The sequence below is a fragment of the Cervus canadensis genome, chromosome 23 (assembly GCF_019320065.1).
Source record: "Cervus canadensis isolate Bull #8, Minnesota chromosome 23, ASM1932006v1, whole genome shotgun sequence".
NCBI lineage: Eukaryota > Metazoa > Chordata > Mammalia > Artiodactyla > Cervidae > Cervus > Cervus canadensis.
The window spans coordinates 36,502,085-36,520,759 of record NC_057408.1 but is presented as its reverse complement, the minus strand read 5'-3'; the positions used below and the strand labels follow the sequence as shown (position 1 = coordinate 36,520,759).

The following is an 18,675-nucleotide window of genomic DNA, read 5'->3' as shown; positions in this document are numbered from 1 at the left end:
TGAGGCAGCTATTTGGTTTTCATTAACCACATCTAGGGATACATTCATAGGACTGATTAGATAGTCCAGGTGAAATGGTTATAGAAATAGAGGCAGTGTCATCTCACAAAACTCATTTATATATCAAAATCTATTTTGACATCTGAAGTTTACAAAAAGACTGAATTCTTCAAACTAATCTTGCCTTCTGTAACTCAAGCACTCTTCTCTTGGCAAGAGCAAGCTGAAGCTTATCCATGAAGGTAAAGGTGCTCAATGCTAAACTTTTCTTCTAAGCTTAGATTTGGACTGCTTAAGAAACTGATACCCAAGAAATCAGCAAGGTCTTTCTACATTTTCACTATCTTAAGATTAGAACTCTATGAACTCACTCATCAACTATCTTCCTTTTCTATATTATTCTTGGCACTCAACTAAGACTGTTGAAGTCTATTGTACCTTGCATTTTCACATTCTCAAATAAGAACTTAAAATTATAAGATGTGCATAAACATTGTGTAAAATAATTTTGTCATTCAATGTATTTGAAGAGATGAAACTTTTATGCCAGAATTTACACAAGAAGATAAATGTTATGAATCAACCTTCTTTTTAAAGTCAAATGACAGAAAATTCAAGCTCTGTGCATCGTTTTAAGTCTAATGAAAGCATTTCTTAGGCCACTGGTATTGGCAATGTAGAAAATTTTGAATATTGGAGATGGGATTATGAAGGAAAACCTGAAAATTTTAGAGGTCATCTATCTTACAGAAAGTTACTGACCTGTCAAAGCCACTCCCTAAGTGCCAGAAAATGATCTGGCATAAACCAGTCCTGTCAGTACAGGAGGTCACAGTGACATTCGCGTTATTAACACTTCTAGACTTCTACTTTTCCCAAGAACATAAGCAATGTGTTTAATAATTCCCCCTCCCCGAAATCCTTAAACTCAGTATCACAGGCACAGAATGTAAGCAAATCTGGGATGTTCTCCAACAGATAAGCAATAGCACAGCTATGTTATTCTCAAAAATACTGTCTAGATATTCTTTCCTCTAAAATCAAATGCTCAGTGGCCACACTTCTAACAGTCTGCGTTAGCTGACATTAAATGCATTTATTGTGCCACAAATCCATCTAAGCTTCTGTTTAGGTATTTTTTTGTATGTCCAGGAGACAATACCTACTTCAGGTTTATTTAAGGGCACTGACCTATAAAGGACATCAACTCCATATTTAAGGTCTGACCAACTACTGTGGGTTTACTGAAGAAAAACAACAGGAGAAAAAAAGCAGATCACAAGAAACCTCTTTAGGTCAGTTAAAGGCTGTATCTCTAGCTGGGATATTAAAAAAAAAATTAATCTCACCAGCCCATATGCTAAAAGATAATGCCACTAGTAACAATCAACAGCAGGAAAAACAAACCTGCTAACCAACAGCCTACTCATTAGCAAAAAGCAGTTTAACTCACATACTGAGACCAAAGTCTAATACTACCAATTCAAACTATCCCACCCACCTTCAGCCACCAGCAAGGAAGGAAGGAATATTGCTTAACAGAACAAAATAAGCTTAGTATTTCTTACAAGGATAACAATGGCCCAACTCCTGAGATAATACTCAGAAGGACAAAAGGTGGATTGAAGGCAATGTATAGGGATTAGTATCCCACAAAATCTTTTAAAAACCCAAAGTACCACAAACACACTAAACTTGTCTAAGAGAGAGAACAAGACATTGCTGCTGCTTCTTTTTGTCCTTTGAAATATACAATATTTTGTAGGCTCTGCCTTTCAATGTGAAAGCAGGACATTAAAAAAAAAATGGAAATTGACACTCAGATTTTTGGGACCATATATACCTTAACTGTGAAACTAAACCGATCTATACCTTCTCCTTCCTACAATCAAACCACCTCACAAAAATAAGAAAACTAAAACAATCCAAACATGATTAATAAGTCCTTAAAAGTTTAACACTTTTAGAGGAAAGGGAAGCAAGTTTTGAAAGGAGGAAAAGTAAGAACAAGGAAGGGGGAAAGTTTTAGAAGAAAGGGGGGAGGGGAATCAATGGGCCTCTCTTTTATTTGGCAACAAGCAAGTGCAAGAAAGTTCAGCTGTAATTTATTCAGTTGTCTGTCTTTTGCACATCTGCGTTCTGGCCAGAAGGGACTTTGAGGTTTTTCTGCAGCACATGAGCATCTGCAGGCTCTATCCTCTTATAGTAGTTCTTCTTTGTCTCAATAATCTCAAAGCCAAACTTTCTGTAGAAGTCAATTGCAGACTCATTGCTGATCTGGACATGCAGATAGAAGTTGTCAAAAGTGCCATCTTTTTCACAGATGTTTAAGACATGATTTAACATTTTAGTTCCAATTCCTAGCCTTCGGTATGGTGCCAGACATCCTAGTGTCATGATGTAAAGTCTCTTCTGATTCTGTGAATGATCACCCTACAGCACAGGGCACCCACTGCGATATCATTGAAATAGGCAAGTTTTGCTAGTTGGCCAACCTCCAGCACATCCTTGTAGAACTTGTCATTGTAGCTGACTGGAAAGACGACCTGGTTTAATCTCTTCAGCTGTTTTATATTGTGTGGTGTCACATCTCCCAGCTCGATCCAGCTACCTTTCATCTTCCCCGCCTGCTGAGGCCGTTGTGACCGCCTATATCAACGCCATTGTCCTCGCCGCCCTGAGCTCTCCGCGCCCTCAGCTCGGGCCACTCAAGCCCACAAGCCGGCCTCCTCGCCTAAGGCCAGGAGCTGAGCGGTGACAGAGGCCGCGAGAGTTTAGCGCGGCCCTGCGTCTTCGGAGGGGGCGGAGGTGCCTCCAGCCGCCGCGCTAGTGCAGCAGCTTCTCCACACGGGGAACTAGCCTCCCGCCCGCCGCCACCAGCCAGACCCGCCGCTGCGCCTTGACCTTTCTGAAGATATTTTAAAGTGGGTGTTCTTTTGAAACATCCCACCCTCACCTTCTCCCACAGAGTTCAAAAGTCTGTTCTGTACTTCTGTGTCTCTTTTTCTGTTTTGCATATAGGCTTATCGTTACCATCTTTCTAAATTCCATATATATGTGTTAGTATGCTGTAATGTTCTTTATCTTTCTGGCTTACTTCACTCTGTATAATGGGCTCCAGTTTCATCCATCTCATTAGGACTGATTCAAATGAATTCTTTTTAACGGCTGAGTAATATTCCATGGTGTATATGTACCACAGCTTCCTTATCCATTCATCTGCTGATGGGCATCTAGGTTGCTTCCATGTCCTGGCTATTATAAACAGTGCTGCATGTATGTATACTATCTACGGTGAAACAGATCACCAGCCCAGGTGGGATGCACGAGACAAGTGCTTGGGCCTGGTGCACTGGGAAGACCCAGAGGAATCGGGTGGAGAGGGAGGTGGGAGGGGGGATCGGGATGGGGAATACGTGTAAATCTATGGCTGATTCATATCAATGTATGACAAAACCCACTGAAATGTTGTGAAGCAATTAGCCTCCAACTAATTAAAAAAAATAAAATAAAAAATTTAAAAAAAAAAAAGAAAAAAAAAATAATAAAGTGGGTGGTGGTGATGGCTGCACAATAATGTTACTCATCAATGTAATTACGGCCAGAGTACACTTTAAAATGGTGAATTTTATGTTATATTGGACCTCAATGAAAACAACACAAAATAAACTGGGTGTCATAGCTTTTCATAAGCCTCCATTCTTCCCAATGCTTCCAGTTGTTACTTTTTAATTTGAATGTTCACATCATGTTATAACTTCACATTATGCAAAATATGATATGGTGATGGTGAAGCTGCTACACAAACGTATCAATGTAACAGGCAGCATTGTGTGGTGGTTCAGAAGCATAGGCTCATAGTCAAAACTTGGAGCTGGGTCTGAATCCCAGCTTCACCACTTGACTTGTTCAGGGTCTGTATCTTAGCTTCTCCATGGGCTTCCCTGGTAGCTCAGCTGGTAAAGAATCCTCCTGCAATGCAGGAGACCCTGATTCGATTCCTGAGTCAGGAAGATCCACTAGAGAAGGGATAGGCTACGCACTCCAGTATTCTTGGGCTTCCCTTGTGACTCAACTGGTAAAGACGCCTGCAATGCAGGAGACCTGGGTGCGATCCCTGGGTTGGGAAGATCTCCTGGAGAAGGGAACAGCTACCCACTCCAGTATTCTGGCCTGGAGAGAAATTCCATGGCCTGTATAGTCCATGGGGTTGTAAAGAGTCAGACACGACTGAGCAACTTGGACTCAGTTTAGCCTCTCCATAGGTAAAACTGGAGTAATCAGAGCCATCTATCACAAAGTTATGTGACCTGCTTACAGCAGCCCTGGGGCACAGTAAGTAACATATACGTGAGACCTACCATCAGTATGTTATAGACCATAATTTTCTCAGTAGGGCACTGTTTCTCAAAGTGCAGTCAAGAATTACCTGCATCAGAATCATCAGGTAGCTCATTTAAAATGCTGATTTCCAGGTCTATCCCAAATCTTCCAAAACAGAATCTCTGGATAGAGGTTGCCCTGTGTAAAACCTACTGCCGTGAGGCAGAAATAGTTGAATGGCAATGGGAAGCCCCCGAATTCAGATAAAGTGACCAGAGGCCATCCAGGGGTGGGAGCCAGGGGCACTGGCCTAAGTACTAGCCCTCCCAAACTTTCTAGATGGTAAAATCACAGAGAATTCTGATCCAGGAGGTATGTGCCCTTCCTGCAAATGTCCCAAAAGAGACTTATGAAAGGAGTTTAGCAAACAGTGCCCTAGAGATTCGTTAGATTTCTAGTATTTTCCAGTTCTGCTTTAAATGTCGCGAGAGGACCTGTACTCCAGGGAGTTCAAGGTACTATAAGTGAATCTGTTGATTCAAAGGCACTTAGACTGTGCAGCAGGTCATAAAAGCAGATGCAGTTTCATTCTCTGCCCCAAGAACTTGCTACATAATGAACTGTAAAACCCATACTCTTATTATTACTTGGAATTGTCTGGAATTACCTGGAATTTTAAGTCGTCAAGCAAGTCACAGACTTTAAAGCTGGTCTAGAGCAGTGGTTGTCAAACTCAGTGGCATCAGCATCAAATTGTTAGGAATGTAATCAGGCCTTACCCCAGAACCTCTGGGGGTGGAGCCCCACAATCTATAGTTTAATAAGTCCTCCAGGTGCTACTGATGTTTGCTCAAGTTTGGTTCCCACTGACCAAGCAACTAGCATTTTCTTTGGCAGTTTCTCCACCATTGCACTGTGGAATACTTCCAGCACTTTCCCTCCCTCCCAGCCCATCCTCATCTCCCCTCCTCACCCCATATCCACCTGAGCAAATACACAAAAATGATCTGCACATCTCAAAAAGAACGTAAAACTTTATTAAGAACATCTTATATTGTCATCAGATACAACCAAAGTAAAGGGGGTAAAGAAATAGGGAGACTTCATCTTCCCATGTGCTATTGCCACCTCAGAACAGACTCATGTGTGGATGGCTGGAATTACAGATGGCAACAAATGCTCTGCATAAATAAATTCAGTAAGTAACACAATGCTCCCTTCCTATACAGAGAAGAACTGAGTTTACACTTTAAAAAGCTGTGATATAGTGCAACAACTAAGACTGCCACTTAGAAACTTCTTCTTAATAGAATACATAGTGGTTATGTAGCTTTATGTTATTTCATATAAATTTTTTGAATGGAAAATTCAGAAAAGACATTCTAACTTTCCTAATTAATTTGTAGTTTTGAGCTTTCTGAAGATTTCTCAGAACCAGTTCAATAATAATAGATGAGTTGCTCATCTACAATGACAACTGACAACCTGGTTTTATTTTAATTTTGCAAATCAAGATGACCAGGTCATCTCAGCTTTTGCTGATCCTGAAAGAGTTCTTATAGAAAAACCCTGATTCAGAGTGCATGTGAGATGAGGTACCAAAATAGCTGCACCTGGACTGGTTTTCCTAGAAGGGGAGGTTGGCTATTGAGCACAGCTGATTTTCCCAGACTCCCAGGCTCCCCCATGTGGTTCTTTTACTTACTGTATTGACAGAAGGAGCAGAGGGAACACCAGGGAATCTGTTCAAATTGCCACTCCAGACAGCTCTCTGCACTGTTTGTGGAGAAAAGAGTGATGGTATCCATTCAAACCAAATATGCCTACTGCAAATATGGTGACATGCTTTTCTCTTGAGGGGCCAGGCCAAGCTGCACTCAAAATGCATGATTTGCCTCACGTACACAGTGAAGAAAATGTTCATGATTTAGAATTTGGTATTAGAGAACCCCCAGCTAACCCAGCTAAGTTTCTTGAGAAACTTTCATCCCCCTTTTAGAAAGGAAGGCTATTTACTGCTAAGGCTTACCACATTAACTATCAAGACTTCTAAACCAGACCATATCATTTGTGTTTATGGTCAGTGGATTAACCAACAACTGAAGGCTTGTGAAGACTTGGTCAAAGGGTGAAACTGGGGGTAGGATTCAGGTTGAGTACTATCACTTACCACAAATTGCATCAAGCTCTTTAAAAAAATAATGCATTTTTATCATAAATATTTAGAGCAGATACTGGCATTAAAATCAGTATCTAAGTCAGAAGTCTTTCTTAAATATTTCAACAAACTTCTAGTAGGTTTCAAATCTTCCCAGGAGTACACAGTTTATAAATTAGTATTAAATGGAAAAAAATGTATTTTGAATAAGTCACCACTTTAGTAGATCATAAATAAGGTCAAGATGCTAAAAAATAAGTTAATATACAAGTTTTTGCTTTCACTTTAACAAAGTGGCATACTTTTGTAACAGGTATAACCAGGTTTTAATAATCGTGAATTTGTCACACCCTCCACCCCACGCTGAATCTTTTTCTTACACATCCTACAGCTAGGGACAGAGGTACACAAGACAGAGAGACACCCCAGTGTGTAACGCTGCTTCACACCACTTCCTTAGTGCAGAGTGATGTCACAAACGCTGGTCAGGATCTACTACTCGTAATTTGTCAACCACATTACAAGTTCACTACATTCATGGTTAAGTGGATTCGGTTCCTGGGTGAGCTCTCTGTGGGAGTGTTCGCAGGGAACCTAATTACTACTGTTCCTGTGGGAAAATGTGCCCCGAGTCCCAAAAGCTGACTAAAAACCGTTGGAATATAAGCCATGTATGGGTGGGAACTACTACTATGTGTGTCTGTTTTGCAGAGGCCAAACCGTTAAAAGCACCGTTCTGAAAACTACTGGCTGCTAAAATTAAATATTGGCTTTCTCCTTCACATATAGTAAATTCACTTTAACTATAATTTCTAATACTGAGAAAGAGTGAAGCCATTCAGACTAGTGAGACATAACTGACCTGTGGGATTTAAAAAGCTGTTTTATTGACTAAGATGAATCTTCTTACATCAAAAAGAAAAATGTCTAATATGTAATGAACGAAAAAAAATGTTTATCCTAAGTAATCACTGAGTACAAAATCCACAGCTTAACAGTGTGATTTAAAGAGAAAGCAGGAGAGCATGCAATTGCTCTAACACAGGGTTAGAAATAAAAGGTAAAAGTACATTTGTTTTGGTAATTCTAAATATACAAATATAATATTTACCATATCTACCCTGTAGTGTAGGACTGCTTAATTCCCAAATATACGTAATTCAAAAACCTTAAGGAAACATTAAAAATGTTCCAGGCTACTTTACTGAACATTAATGAATATTGAGTTCATGAGATATTAGAGCTAAAAATACTACTGTTTTTTAAAGTTAAATGGCTAAGAGAATATTAAGGTACCATTATTCTACTCTTCTTTTAATCCCACAGATGGCTTTTTATGTTAAAGGGATCAATTATGTTAACAGGAGCTTGATTTGACAAACAGAGATTCCAGAATCAGAGTTGTTCTCTTGGTACAATGTCAATTTTTTTTTAACATTTCCAAAAGCATTTTCATAGCTATCTACCCAAATAACTCTAAACAGCTTTTAATCAAGGTGTCCCTATATAACACTCCTTTTATCCTACACTGTGGCTGTCGGGATGGAACCCCTGTTGTGGGAAAGTTCTCTAGGTTCTGATCTGACCCTCAAAACAACATCCATGTTTAGTATTAAATGACCAACCCCTGGGGAATAAGCAATCTAAGGTGTTGAGAGGCACAGAACTGATGTTTTGGTTGAGGAGAAGGGTGAAAATCAAGTTGGAACACCTAGTCCCTTCTACAATCAAGTCCTAACTATACCATAATAAAGTCTCAACCAACCTGATTAGTTCTTACCCTTTAGGAATCACATACTATACACTGATTAGATACTGAAGAAAATAAAGAAAAACATTTGAAAATACATGAAGAAATAGAAACATGGAATTTCTCACAAGGCCCTGGATCAAAAAAATTTACAAAAAGATCTTTTGAAAATAATCACTACTTGTGAGCTTAATACACATAAAAGATTCACTTTTAAACTAAGTCATGTTAACTTACCAATAAAATAGTAAACAAACCAACATTTTAAACAATTTTATAAATTACTTGTCATTTCTTTTTGTTAATGTCACTCTCTCAACAATATACAAAAATAACACTACAGCACTATCCACCTAACCTGTCTCCATCTCTTGCAAAGTCCTGGGCCCTGGAAAGAGACTGGTCATCAATCTTCACTGTAGATGTCCCCCGCAAAGGGCAGGTGCATGTGGCTGCCAGTGACATTGGGCAATCGAGATAAGTCCGGCAGGCTCTGGATCCGGGACCTGAGTTCTTTGCGCACCAGGGAAACTCTGGCTAACTTGCGCTTGTATTCCTGTAACATCAAACCACTCTCATTAGCACTGTGGGAGTTCAGAGAAGAGCCATCTAGCTTATCCAGCTAATGCTCTGCAGAAAATATGATAAAGCACTCAGTTTATGCTAAAAAACAAGATTATGTGAGCCTTAGGATCAAGAGAGGGATTTGGGAAATTCTCAAGTAGGGAAACTCATTCTTAGGAAAAACTACAATCTTAAGTTGCTGCCTCACACCTGTAAAAAGAAGACTAACATATAAATATATCAATATTTAACTGAAGCATATAGCGTTCTCAGGTATACTGGGGCAAGGATAAGAAAAAATATATATTTATTTCCACAAGCTTAAACTAAAATTTAGCACTTTTTTGACTATAAATATTGGAAAAAAAAAACCCCACAGGAGTATTATCAGTATCTTTGAGTTTATCTTGAATAGAAACCAGATGTTTCATTATTACATCACAGTTTTTCACATTTATCACTACTTTGAAATTATTAGACGAACTGCTAGTGTTACTTAATATATCAGTAAAGAAGCACATATTACTGTACAAGTTTTATTACTTCAATAACTATTTTACTGTAACTTTTTTCTATTGTAATGTTATGCATTTTATTTTCTACATTTAAAATATTTAACTTGAGAAGGGGTCCAAGGCTTCACAGGATCACCAAAGGATCTCAATGGCACAAAGGAAAAAAAAAAAAAAAGGTTAGGAAACCCTGCACACAGTAGCCTAAGGAATCGGACTAGAAACCAATAAAGATCATGTTTGGCTTAAGGGGAACAGGCCATTCTCTGCAGTGGAAATATCTTTTATTAATAACTGAAGTTTTCAGACTTCAACCAGGAGAGAGGAACATTCTTTACTCCATCACCTAGGAGAGGCAGGGTGTGAAGAGGGGAATCAAAAAGTTGATTGTTATTTCCTCCATAAAGACATGAAACTTTTCCTCCCTCTGACCAAGGGTAAGCTCACCAAGACAGAGCAGGTGAGTGAGAAGCTTTCATCTGGGGTAGAAGGCCTATCCACAAGGAGCCCCTTTTTGTTTCTCAACTCTGACAGAATCTCCTAGGAAATTTCTGGAGAAACTCAGAATTCTCAAAAGAACACCAGCCTCATCAACTATCAATTAAATGAGAACCTCCGGAAGCGGGTCCAGAGCTCTTGAATTTTGTAAAATCTCCCCCAAAGGATACTAATACACGAGCCACTTCTCTACAGGTTTTGTCTAAAAGTGAAATCAGGGAAGCTTCTCTGTATTAGAGTCCCCTCTTTTAAACAGCAGCCATGAATACGCCTCAGGAAAGGAGTCTGTCAGAATTTACTACATCCCAACCGCTCTAAAGCAATGGGGGAAAGGGGATTTCTGAGGCACACTGGGGAAGTGGGCACCCTGGTAGACAAAGCCAACGAGGCTGAAAGCCGGGCACGTTGTAGGACAGCTGTGGACACATAAGAGGTGTTGATTCTCACCGTGTCTGCCTGTCCTTGCACTTTTAGTCCATCATGAAGGTCAAGGTTGAGTAAAGGAGTTTAACAGGGATCTAAAACCTCAAGGTCAAGACTTTCCTGTTCCCTTTTCCCCTTTGCCAGTGACACCCTGGCACAGCAGGTAGGTTTCAGGACAGCAGCTCCGAGTGGCTCACAGAAGAGCAGCAAGGTGTTCATTCTAGACACACACTTTTCAGTCCATACACACCTCCACACTTAGCACACTTCCTCAGAATACTCCGGTGGGGGCGGGGGCAAACACAGACCTCCATCTGTCCCATCTGCGTGCATGCTCAGTTGCCTCTGACTCTTTGCGACCCCATGGCAGGCTCCTGTCCATGGGATTTCCCAGCAAGAACACTGGAGTGGGTTGCCATGCCCTCCTCCAGATCTTCCTCACCCATGATAGAACCCATGGCTCCTACGTCTCCTGCGTAGCAGGCAGATTCTTTACCACTGAGCGACCAGGGAAGCCCCATCTGTCCCTGTTTATACTAAATCATTCTTTAATAAATAACACCTAAAGTACTAGAAGGTTAGCACGATAGATTCAGATGCTGTTCAAACATGCACAAAAGTAATTACTCTGCTCCTCTTGAGGCTAGATGTCCTGAGAAGTCTCAAGTGCTTTTAGTGATCATTACTGCCCATCCTAATTTCAAGTTTCTAGCAACCACACAGGCTGTTCTTCAGTTATTATCTTAATCCTTTGATTCAAAGGATCTGTGGCAATTAAACCCTCTACCAACTGGTGACACTGCATACAAAAAACTGGTAAACATAAACAAGAGCTGCCCTTTATTGAATGTCCACTGATACACCAGGCATTAAAAAAAGAACTCATTTCATCCTCTCAGTAATCCTGTGAGAAGACTGATTATCTTTCACAAACAGTAAAAATCATGCCTTCCTCAATTAGGAACAAAAGCAGTAACCAAAAATTTTCTTCTACTGTCAGAATCAGACTTTCCTCTGAAAGACAAAAGATTTAAGAAGTTGTGGTTAACCATCTGATGTTAGCCTGAAGAAAAAACCAGATGAAACCTGATTACCCAATTCTATGATCCCTGCAGGCCACAGTTCTAAAGGTCTTAAATTGCCTCACTGGATTCCACAGGCCGGTTTCCTATGGCAACGATGCTTCTAGAAAGAGGTGTGCGTTGTTTCGAAACTGAGGCTCTACCTCAGACGTGGAGGCTGAGAATACTGGGGCACCAATAACTCCTGCCCACCGCCCCCACCCACCCCGAGCCCCTCCATCCCCTCTCCGTTCAGGAGGTGGCGGTCTTCACAAGCAGCTGAGAGGAACACAGGCTGGGCACCCCTCCCCTTCACTAGAGCTCAGGTCCTATAGCAGGGGGAGCACTTAAAGAAAAGCCTGCCACTGTCTCCACCCACAGTTCCACAGTCATGACTCAAAGACTTTATAGGAGGAAAGAAACAGGAAATAAAACAATGCCCTCCTGAGGTCAGAACAAATACCTAACACTGACCTCAAAACAAAATCAGTATCTGGAGGCGATTCCTGCACTCCCGTGTTCATCGAAGCATTGTTCACAATAGCCAAGACATGGAAACAACCTAAGTCTCTGCCAACAAATGAATGGATAAAGATGTGGTACATATGTACAATGGAGTACTCAGTCATGAGAATGAAGGAAATTCTGTCATTTGCAACAACCTGGGCAAGCCTAGAGGACACTGTTGTTGTTTATGGTCACTAAGTTGCGTTCGACAGTTTTGTGACCCCATGAACTGTAGTCTGCCAGACTCCTCAGTCCATGGGATTCTCCAGGCAAGAATACTGGAGTGGGTTGTCGTTTCCTTCTCCAGGGGATCTTCCCAACGCAGGGATTGAACCCAAGTCTTCAGCATTGCAGGTGGATTCTTTACCATTGAGTAAAAAAATTAGTCAGACAAAGACAAATACTACATAATCTCACTTACATGTGGACCCTTTAAAAAAGAAAAAAGGGTAGAAGCCTTCAGTTATAAAATGAATATGCTCTGGAGATCTGATGTAGAAATGCTGACTAGAGTCAATAATACTGTGTACACCTGATATCTGCTGAGAGTAGACCTTATGTTCGCATCACCAAAAAGGAGAGAAAAAGTAATGATGTGTAGTGAGGAATATATTAATTAACCTGATTGTTAGTAACCATTTCACAAAGAATACTTACGTCAAATCATCCCACCATACTCTGTAAATATATACAATTTTATGTGACAGTTTCACCTCAATGAAGCTGAAGTTGGGGGCAAAGAAATATCTTTTTATTCTTAGTAAAAAAAAAAAAAAAAAATTACCCTAAGTATAAAAGGGAAAACACAAACATGGGCCCAGCAGGATGCATGCATCAGGGACAGTCAAGAGCTTGGGTAGCCTAACCTGATAAGCCCATCAACAGGCAAGGCCACTGCAGGTAAGTCCCTTTTAGTTTTCTCATTCTTTTCTAACTAAACCTGCATTTTGCAAAAACGGCTTTCAAAATATTTATTTTGTATTTTAACCTAAAGAACTTCTTTTTCCTAAAAGAATTTAGCTCTGTTCCACCAACGAAGAGGATCTGAATTCTAAAGTTAATAAAAAGAGAGAAACTGCTGAAAAGCCAAAGCATTAAAAAATCAGGCCCTTTCCTTTAGTAATAAATACTGAACTGATATATACTGCCTTCACTGCAAAAGTAGTGTTCTATTTTATGTTTTTAAGTCTTTATAATTTTTATTTTTAATTGAAGTATAGTTGATTTATAGTTATAAACCCTTGTACAACTAAAATAATTTAAATTATATAGAAAATATATAAAAGAATGTATCTATATCATGTTCTTTTTCAGACCCTTTCCCATTACAGGTTATTATAAGATACTGAATACAGTTCCCTCCGCTATCCAGTAGGTCCCTGTCATCTACTTTAGATATAGTCGTCTACATCTGTTCATCTCAAATTCCAGACTGTCTCTTCCAGCCTTTCCCCCTTTGGTCTCTTTTTTCTTTTGTTCTCTTCTGTGATTTGTTGACTATCTTCAGTACTTTTTTGGATTACTTCTTGTTTATATCTATTATACATTCTGGGGTTTGCAATTACTCTGAGGTTTTGGTATAGTAGTCTATATAAACACATGTGTTGTAAGTCACTGATCTTTCAATTTCAAACACATTTTAAATACCCTGCCATTTATACTCTCTTCCCCTCTCGGTTACATTTTGCGAACATATTTTACATCTAATTGCTCTGTGTATCCTTTAACTGCATACTGTGGACACAGGTGATTTTTGTGTGTGGGTGACTTCCTTAATCTTTTACCTGTGAGCTTTTTCATCTCTTAGTTTGTTTCTAGTTGCAGCCTTTTCTTTTTCAGTTACAGAAGTTCCTTTAACGTTTTTTGCAAAGCTGGTTTGGTGGTGCTGAATTTTTCTGTTATTTGTCTATAAAAGCTTTTGATTCTCCATCAAATCTGAAGGAGTCTTGTGGGTAAAGTATTCTTGGTTGTAGGCTTTTCCATTTCACTCCCTTCTGGCCTGCAGTTTCTGCTGAAAAATCAGCTGCCATTCTGTGAACCAATGTTTTACCTCATTTCCTGCCAACTGTTTACATGAGTTATTTTATTTCTCCCTTGTTATTCCCCACTCATTCAACAAGGCCTATATTTTTATTCTTAATTTACTTGCCAGATCTCCACCAACACTACCCTCAAACGGCAACCCTCATGTATACTTCAACATCAGTCAATCAGGAGGTGCAATATCTTGTGTGCAGCAAAAGTGGGGGAGAGCTAGGTTGAAATCTGAACCACTAGAAAAGCTTTTCTTTACAGCTAATATTGAGTATCTCATGTTGTGTCCAAATTTTCTCATTTCACACGACCTATTTTAAGACCAATCTTTGCCACAGAAGCTTTTCCTACTGTAGTTTCACACCAGTTATTAATCAAGTTAGTTCTGAACTTAATGTTTTCTGGTTTATACATCCATAACTGGGGAAAACACACCGTGTGTGTCTCTGTATTCCTTATAGGATCCAGCAGAGCACAGGGCATGAACAGGTAGCTTCCCAGTGGATTTTCCTGGAAGTTAAGTCAAAAGATCTGGATACAAGCACTGCTGTGAAAGTGCTGCACTCAATGTGCCAGTAAATTTGGAAAACTCAGCAGTGGCCACAGGACTGGAAAAGGTCAGTTTTCATTCCAATCCCAAAGAAAGACAGTGCCAAAGAATGCTCGAACTACTGCACAATTGCACTCATCTCACATGCTAGCAAATACTCAAAATTCTCCAAGCCAGGCTTCAACAGTACATGAACCAAGAACTTCTAGATGTTCAAGCTGGATATGGAAAAGGCAGAGGAACCAGGAATCAAATTGCCAACATCCGCTGATCACAGAAAAAGCAAGAGAATTCCAGAAAAACATCTACTTCTGCTTCACTGACTATGCTTAAGCTTTTGACTGTGTGGACTACAACAAACTGTGGAAAATTCTTAGAGACTGGAATATCCAGCCACCTCACCTGCCTCCTGAGAAACCTGTTTGCAAGTCAAGAAGCAACAGTTCAAATCGGACATGGAACAACACATTGGTTCCAAATTGGGAAAGGAGTACATCAAGGTTGTATATTGTCACCTTGCTTATTTAACTTATAAGTTATATTTAACATATATTTAACAACATGCGAAATGCCAGGGTGGATGAAGCACAAGCTGAATCACGACTGCCAGGAGAAACATCAATAACCTCAAAAATGCAAATGACACCAGCGTTATTGCAGAAAGCAGAGGAACTGAAGAGCCTCTTGATAAACGTGAAAGAGGAGAGTGAAAAAGCTGGTTTAAAACTCAACGTTCAAAAAACTAAGATCATGGCATCTGGTCCCATGACTTCATGGCAAATAGATGGGGAAACAATGGAAATAGTGGCAGAGTTTGTCTTCTTAGGCTCCAAAATCACTGAGGATGGTGACTGCAGCCATGAAATTAAAAGATGTTTGCTCCTTGGAAGAAAAGCTATGACCAACCTAGACAGCATATTAAGCAGCAGAGACGTTACTTTGCTGACAAAGGTCTGTTTGGTCAAAGTTATGATCTTTCCAGCAGTCATGTATGAACGTGAGAGTTGGACCATAAAAAAGTTGAGCACCAAAGAATTGATGTTTTTGAACTGTGGTGTTGGAGAAGACACTTGAGAGTCCCTTGGACAACGAGGAAATTCAACCAGTCAATCGTAAAGGAAATCAGCCCTGAATATTCATTGGAAAGACTGATGCTGAAGCTGAATCTCCAATACTTTGGCCACCTGATGTAAAGAACAACTCACTGGAAAAGACTCTGATGCTGGGAAAAATTGAAGACAGGAGAAGGGGACGACAGAGGATGAGATGATTGGATGGCATCACAGATTCGATGGACATGAATTTGAGCTGGTGATGGACAAGGAAGCCTGGCGTGTTGCAGTCCATGGGGTCGCTGGGTCAGACACAACTGAGTGACTGAACTGAACTGCTTCCTCCATTCATTACCTATAATCTTAGGCAAGATGCCCTAAGATTATCTAAGCCTCAGTTGCTTCCTTTATACAATATGGGTATCTATTTTATTGGGCTGTGAGGCCTAAATAAGTTAATTTTGGAAGTTTTCAAACTATGAAGTGGCATATGACTGTTGTTTTCATTCTGGGATAGCATCAGAACCATCACGCACTAAGAACAGCCAAGAGAATAAATGTCCTGAAATTTGGAGTTCTTAGTCATTTTAGGGCTGACCCAGATAGTTGTTCTAACATTCCAGTTGCTTAAAATGTCTTCACTATTTCTGAATTTTAATGTATATATAAGGGCTAACTTTTTCTTGCAGATGCCACTAAGAAGTCTGCTCTCTTCTTTCATACGTGACTGACTTAAAAAAAAAAAACAAAAAAAAAACCTTAGAGAATTTCAACTGTATCCAGGTGAGGACTGTTAGTAGCCAGTAAAGGCTGTGGTCAACAATTTCAAGCATCATGCCTACCATGCTCCAGCCCTTCCTTCCTATCTACTTCCTGAGGCACAACTGCTGCAGCAGCAAAGGAAAACATCAAGTTAGGAAGCCCAGTCCTGATTCTAGTGAGCAAGCTGTGCAGCTTCTCTAGGTATCGAGTCTGAGTGTAATCCAGGTTCCAGAAAACTCTGAACACAGGTTTTGACAAATCATTCTTTCATCTGTGGAATCAATCTTCAGCATCCCCTTCAAGTATAAAATATGATTGGGCCAGATAACAACCAGTTTTTAAAAACATACATACTAGGATATTTTTTTAGTCAAGAAAACATGGACATCCTAGCATGTTGGGGTTATTAAAGACTTTCCCCACAACAGTTACTTCTTAAAGATGGAGACAGTAATATTTCCACATGACATATTATTTCTATAGTATTCTTAGGTGTACCTATGCAAACACCTAGGGAATTGAATTTCTCCCTTTATGACTATATGTATCCTTAGTTGAAATTTGATAGTAACAACATACTTGAGGATTTTGGGTCACAACGAATTAATGTTGAAGGTAGAGCTAATTATCTTCATTCCAAACAGTATCAAGACATCATCTTCAGAACATATTATAAGAACGCCTTAGGCTGATGATAATGCTCACAATCCTGCTCCTTTTACTGTTCTCCTGCAGAACTCTAAATGGCTCTGTTCTTTGATATGTATTTTATTATGTCTTTTGCCTCTCTCTAGATGTTATCAAGTCTTTCTTATATGACTGTCTTCAAATAACTATTTATTAATAGAAGCTCCAATTCTGACTTTTGAGAATCCAACATAATTTACTTCATTTTGCTTTCCCTGGTGTTGGGACTCTTTGCTAGGTTAGAAAGGAAAAGTTAACCAAAGTATTTATATCAATCAAGATTTTTTTAATACCACTTTTTTTTTTTTTTTGAAACAAGGCCAAGAAATTCCATGGTGTCAGGAAAATTAGTCAAGTCTGTTGTCGTCTCCAGGGAACAGAGCATAAAGCAGGTCAAGATCTCAGTAGTTTGCAGTAACCTGTCATCTAGAAAACAAATACCCAAATTTAGTCTGGTATACAGTCCTGAAAATTTTCAAAACTATAATAATTAAAATATTTTAAAAATATCAAATCCTTTCTATTTTCTTTTCACAGTATCCTACTTGTCTCTGATGGACCCATTTTTCCTTGACCACCTGCAGGAAAGTTCCACCTTTTAGTGGGAAATACTTTAGCATAAATGAATGCTATCTAACATTGTCTTACATCATTCAGCTCCTCTGAGGGCTCACTATCATTTTCTTAAGTATTCTAAAAGCAGGTTTTACTTTAAAGTATCCTTGAAGAACGTAATTCCCACCTGTTAGTAAGTTATAATTCTACTAACACAAAGGCTCATTAGCCTTCTGGATTAACAATATTCAATATTTACTCAGGGACTAAGATTTCTGCAGGGAACCCAATGCCTACCTGGCTATCAGCTGGGTCTTTAAAAAGTCAGTAATGCTAAATTATAATGAGGGTAGATACTGTTACAAATAAGCTTTATACATTTCTAGATTCATCAAGTATGATCCTAATTACAATTTTGATGTGCTTACTAAATGTCAAACACTGTTTTAAGTGGCCCATTTAATCTTCATAGGAAGAGACTACTATTATCCATGCATTACAGGGCTTCGCTGGTGGTTTACCTGGTAAGGAATCTGCCTGCAATGCGGGAGACCTGGGTTGGGAAAATCCCCTGGAGACAGGAACGGCTACCCACTCCAGTATTCTGGCCTGGAGAATTCCATGGACAGTCTAGTCCAAGGGGTGCCAAAGAGTTGGACAGGACTGAGTGACTTTCACTTCCACAGACAATAAAACTAAAGCACAATTGCTGCTGCTGCTGTTTAGCCACTCAGTCGTGTCTGACTCTTTATGACCCCATGGACTGTAGCCTGCCAGGCTCCTCTGTCCATGGGATTTCCCAGGCAAGAATGCTGGAGTGGGTTTCAATTTCCTTCTCCAGGGGAATCTTCCCAACCCAAGGATCAAACCTGCATCTCCTGTTTGGCAGGCAGATTCTCTGCCACTGAGCCACCAGGGAAGTCCAAAGCACAATTAACCACTTGTTAAGAAACTTCCTCTAAAGTCGACAAAGGTTGAAAACTGACAATCTGGCTTCAGAGTCTTCATACTTAACCATTATTCTATCTTACCTCTCATATCTAGAATTGTTACTGGGATGGGTATTCTGAAGAAGTGTTATCCAACTGAAATCTACCTTACATCAAATATAGGATCACCACAATCACAGGACTAACAGGTTCCTAAACCTCAAAACCCAACACATTAAGGAAACAAATTTTGACCTATAATAGGTAGTCTATCCCTTTATTAAAACACCTCTGGAACTTCCAGCAGTGG

The 18,675-nt window shown here is 39.7% G+C and overlaps 1 protein-coding gene and 1 pseudogene across 3 annotated transcripts in view; both read right to left on the bottom strand.

Annotated features, from left to right (window-relative positions):
* Positions 1–339: 339 nt before the first annotated feature.
* LOC122425342 lies at positions 340–2,948 on the bottom strand (annotated as a pseudogene). Its single transcript, XR_006264819.1, has one exon. The product of XR_006264819.1 is annotated as an N-alpha-acetyltransferase 50-like (transcript).
* Positions 2,949–5,339: 2,391 nt separating this feature from the next.
* The window catches only part of RPRD1A (regulation of nuclear pre-mRNA domain containing 1A), a 65,334-nt gene continuing 51,998 nt past the window's right edge, over positions 5,340–18,675 (bottom strand). The window contains exon 7 of one of the 2 annotated variants that reach the window (XM_043443641.1): positions 5,340–8,787. In XM_043443641.1, the coding sequence (XP_043299576.1) occupies positions 8,638–8,787 (150 nt within the window). In that variant the 3' untranslated portion in view covers positions 5,340–8,637. Of the gene's footprint in view, positions 8,788–17,146; positions 17,308–18,675 lie in introns of those variants that run through there. The other variant, XM_043443642.1, reaches the window with a different exon arrangement.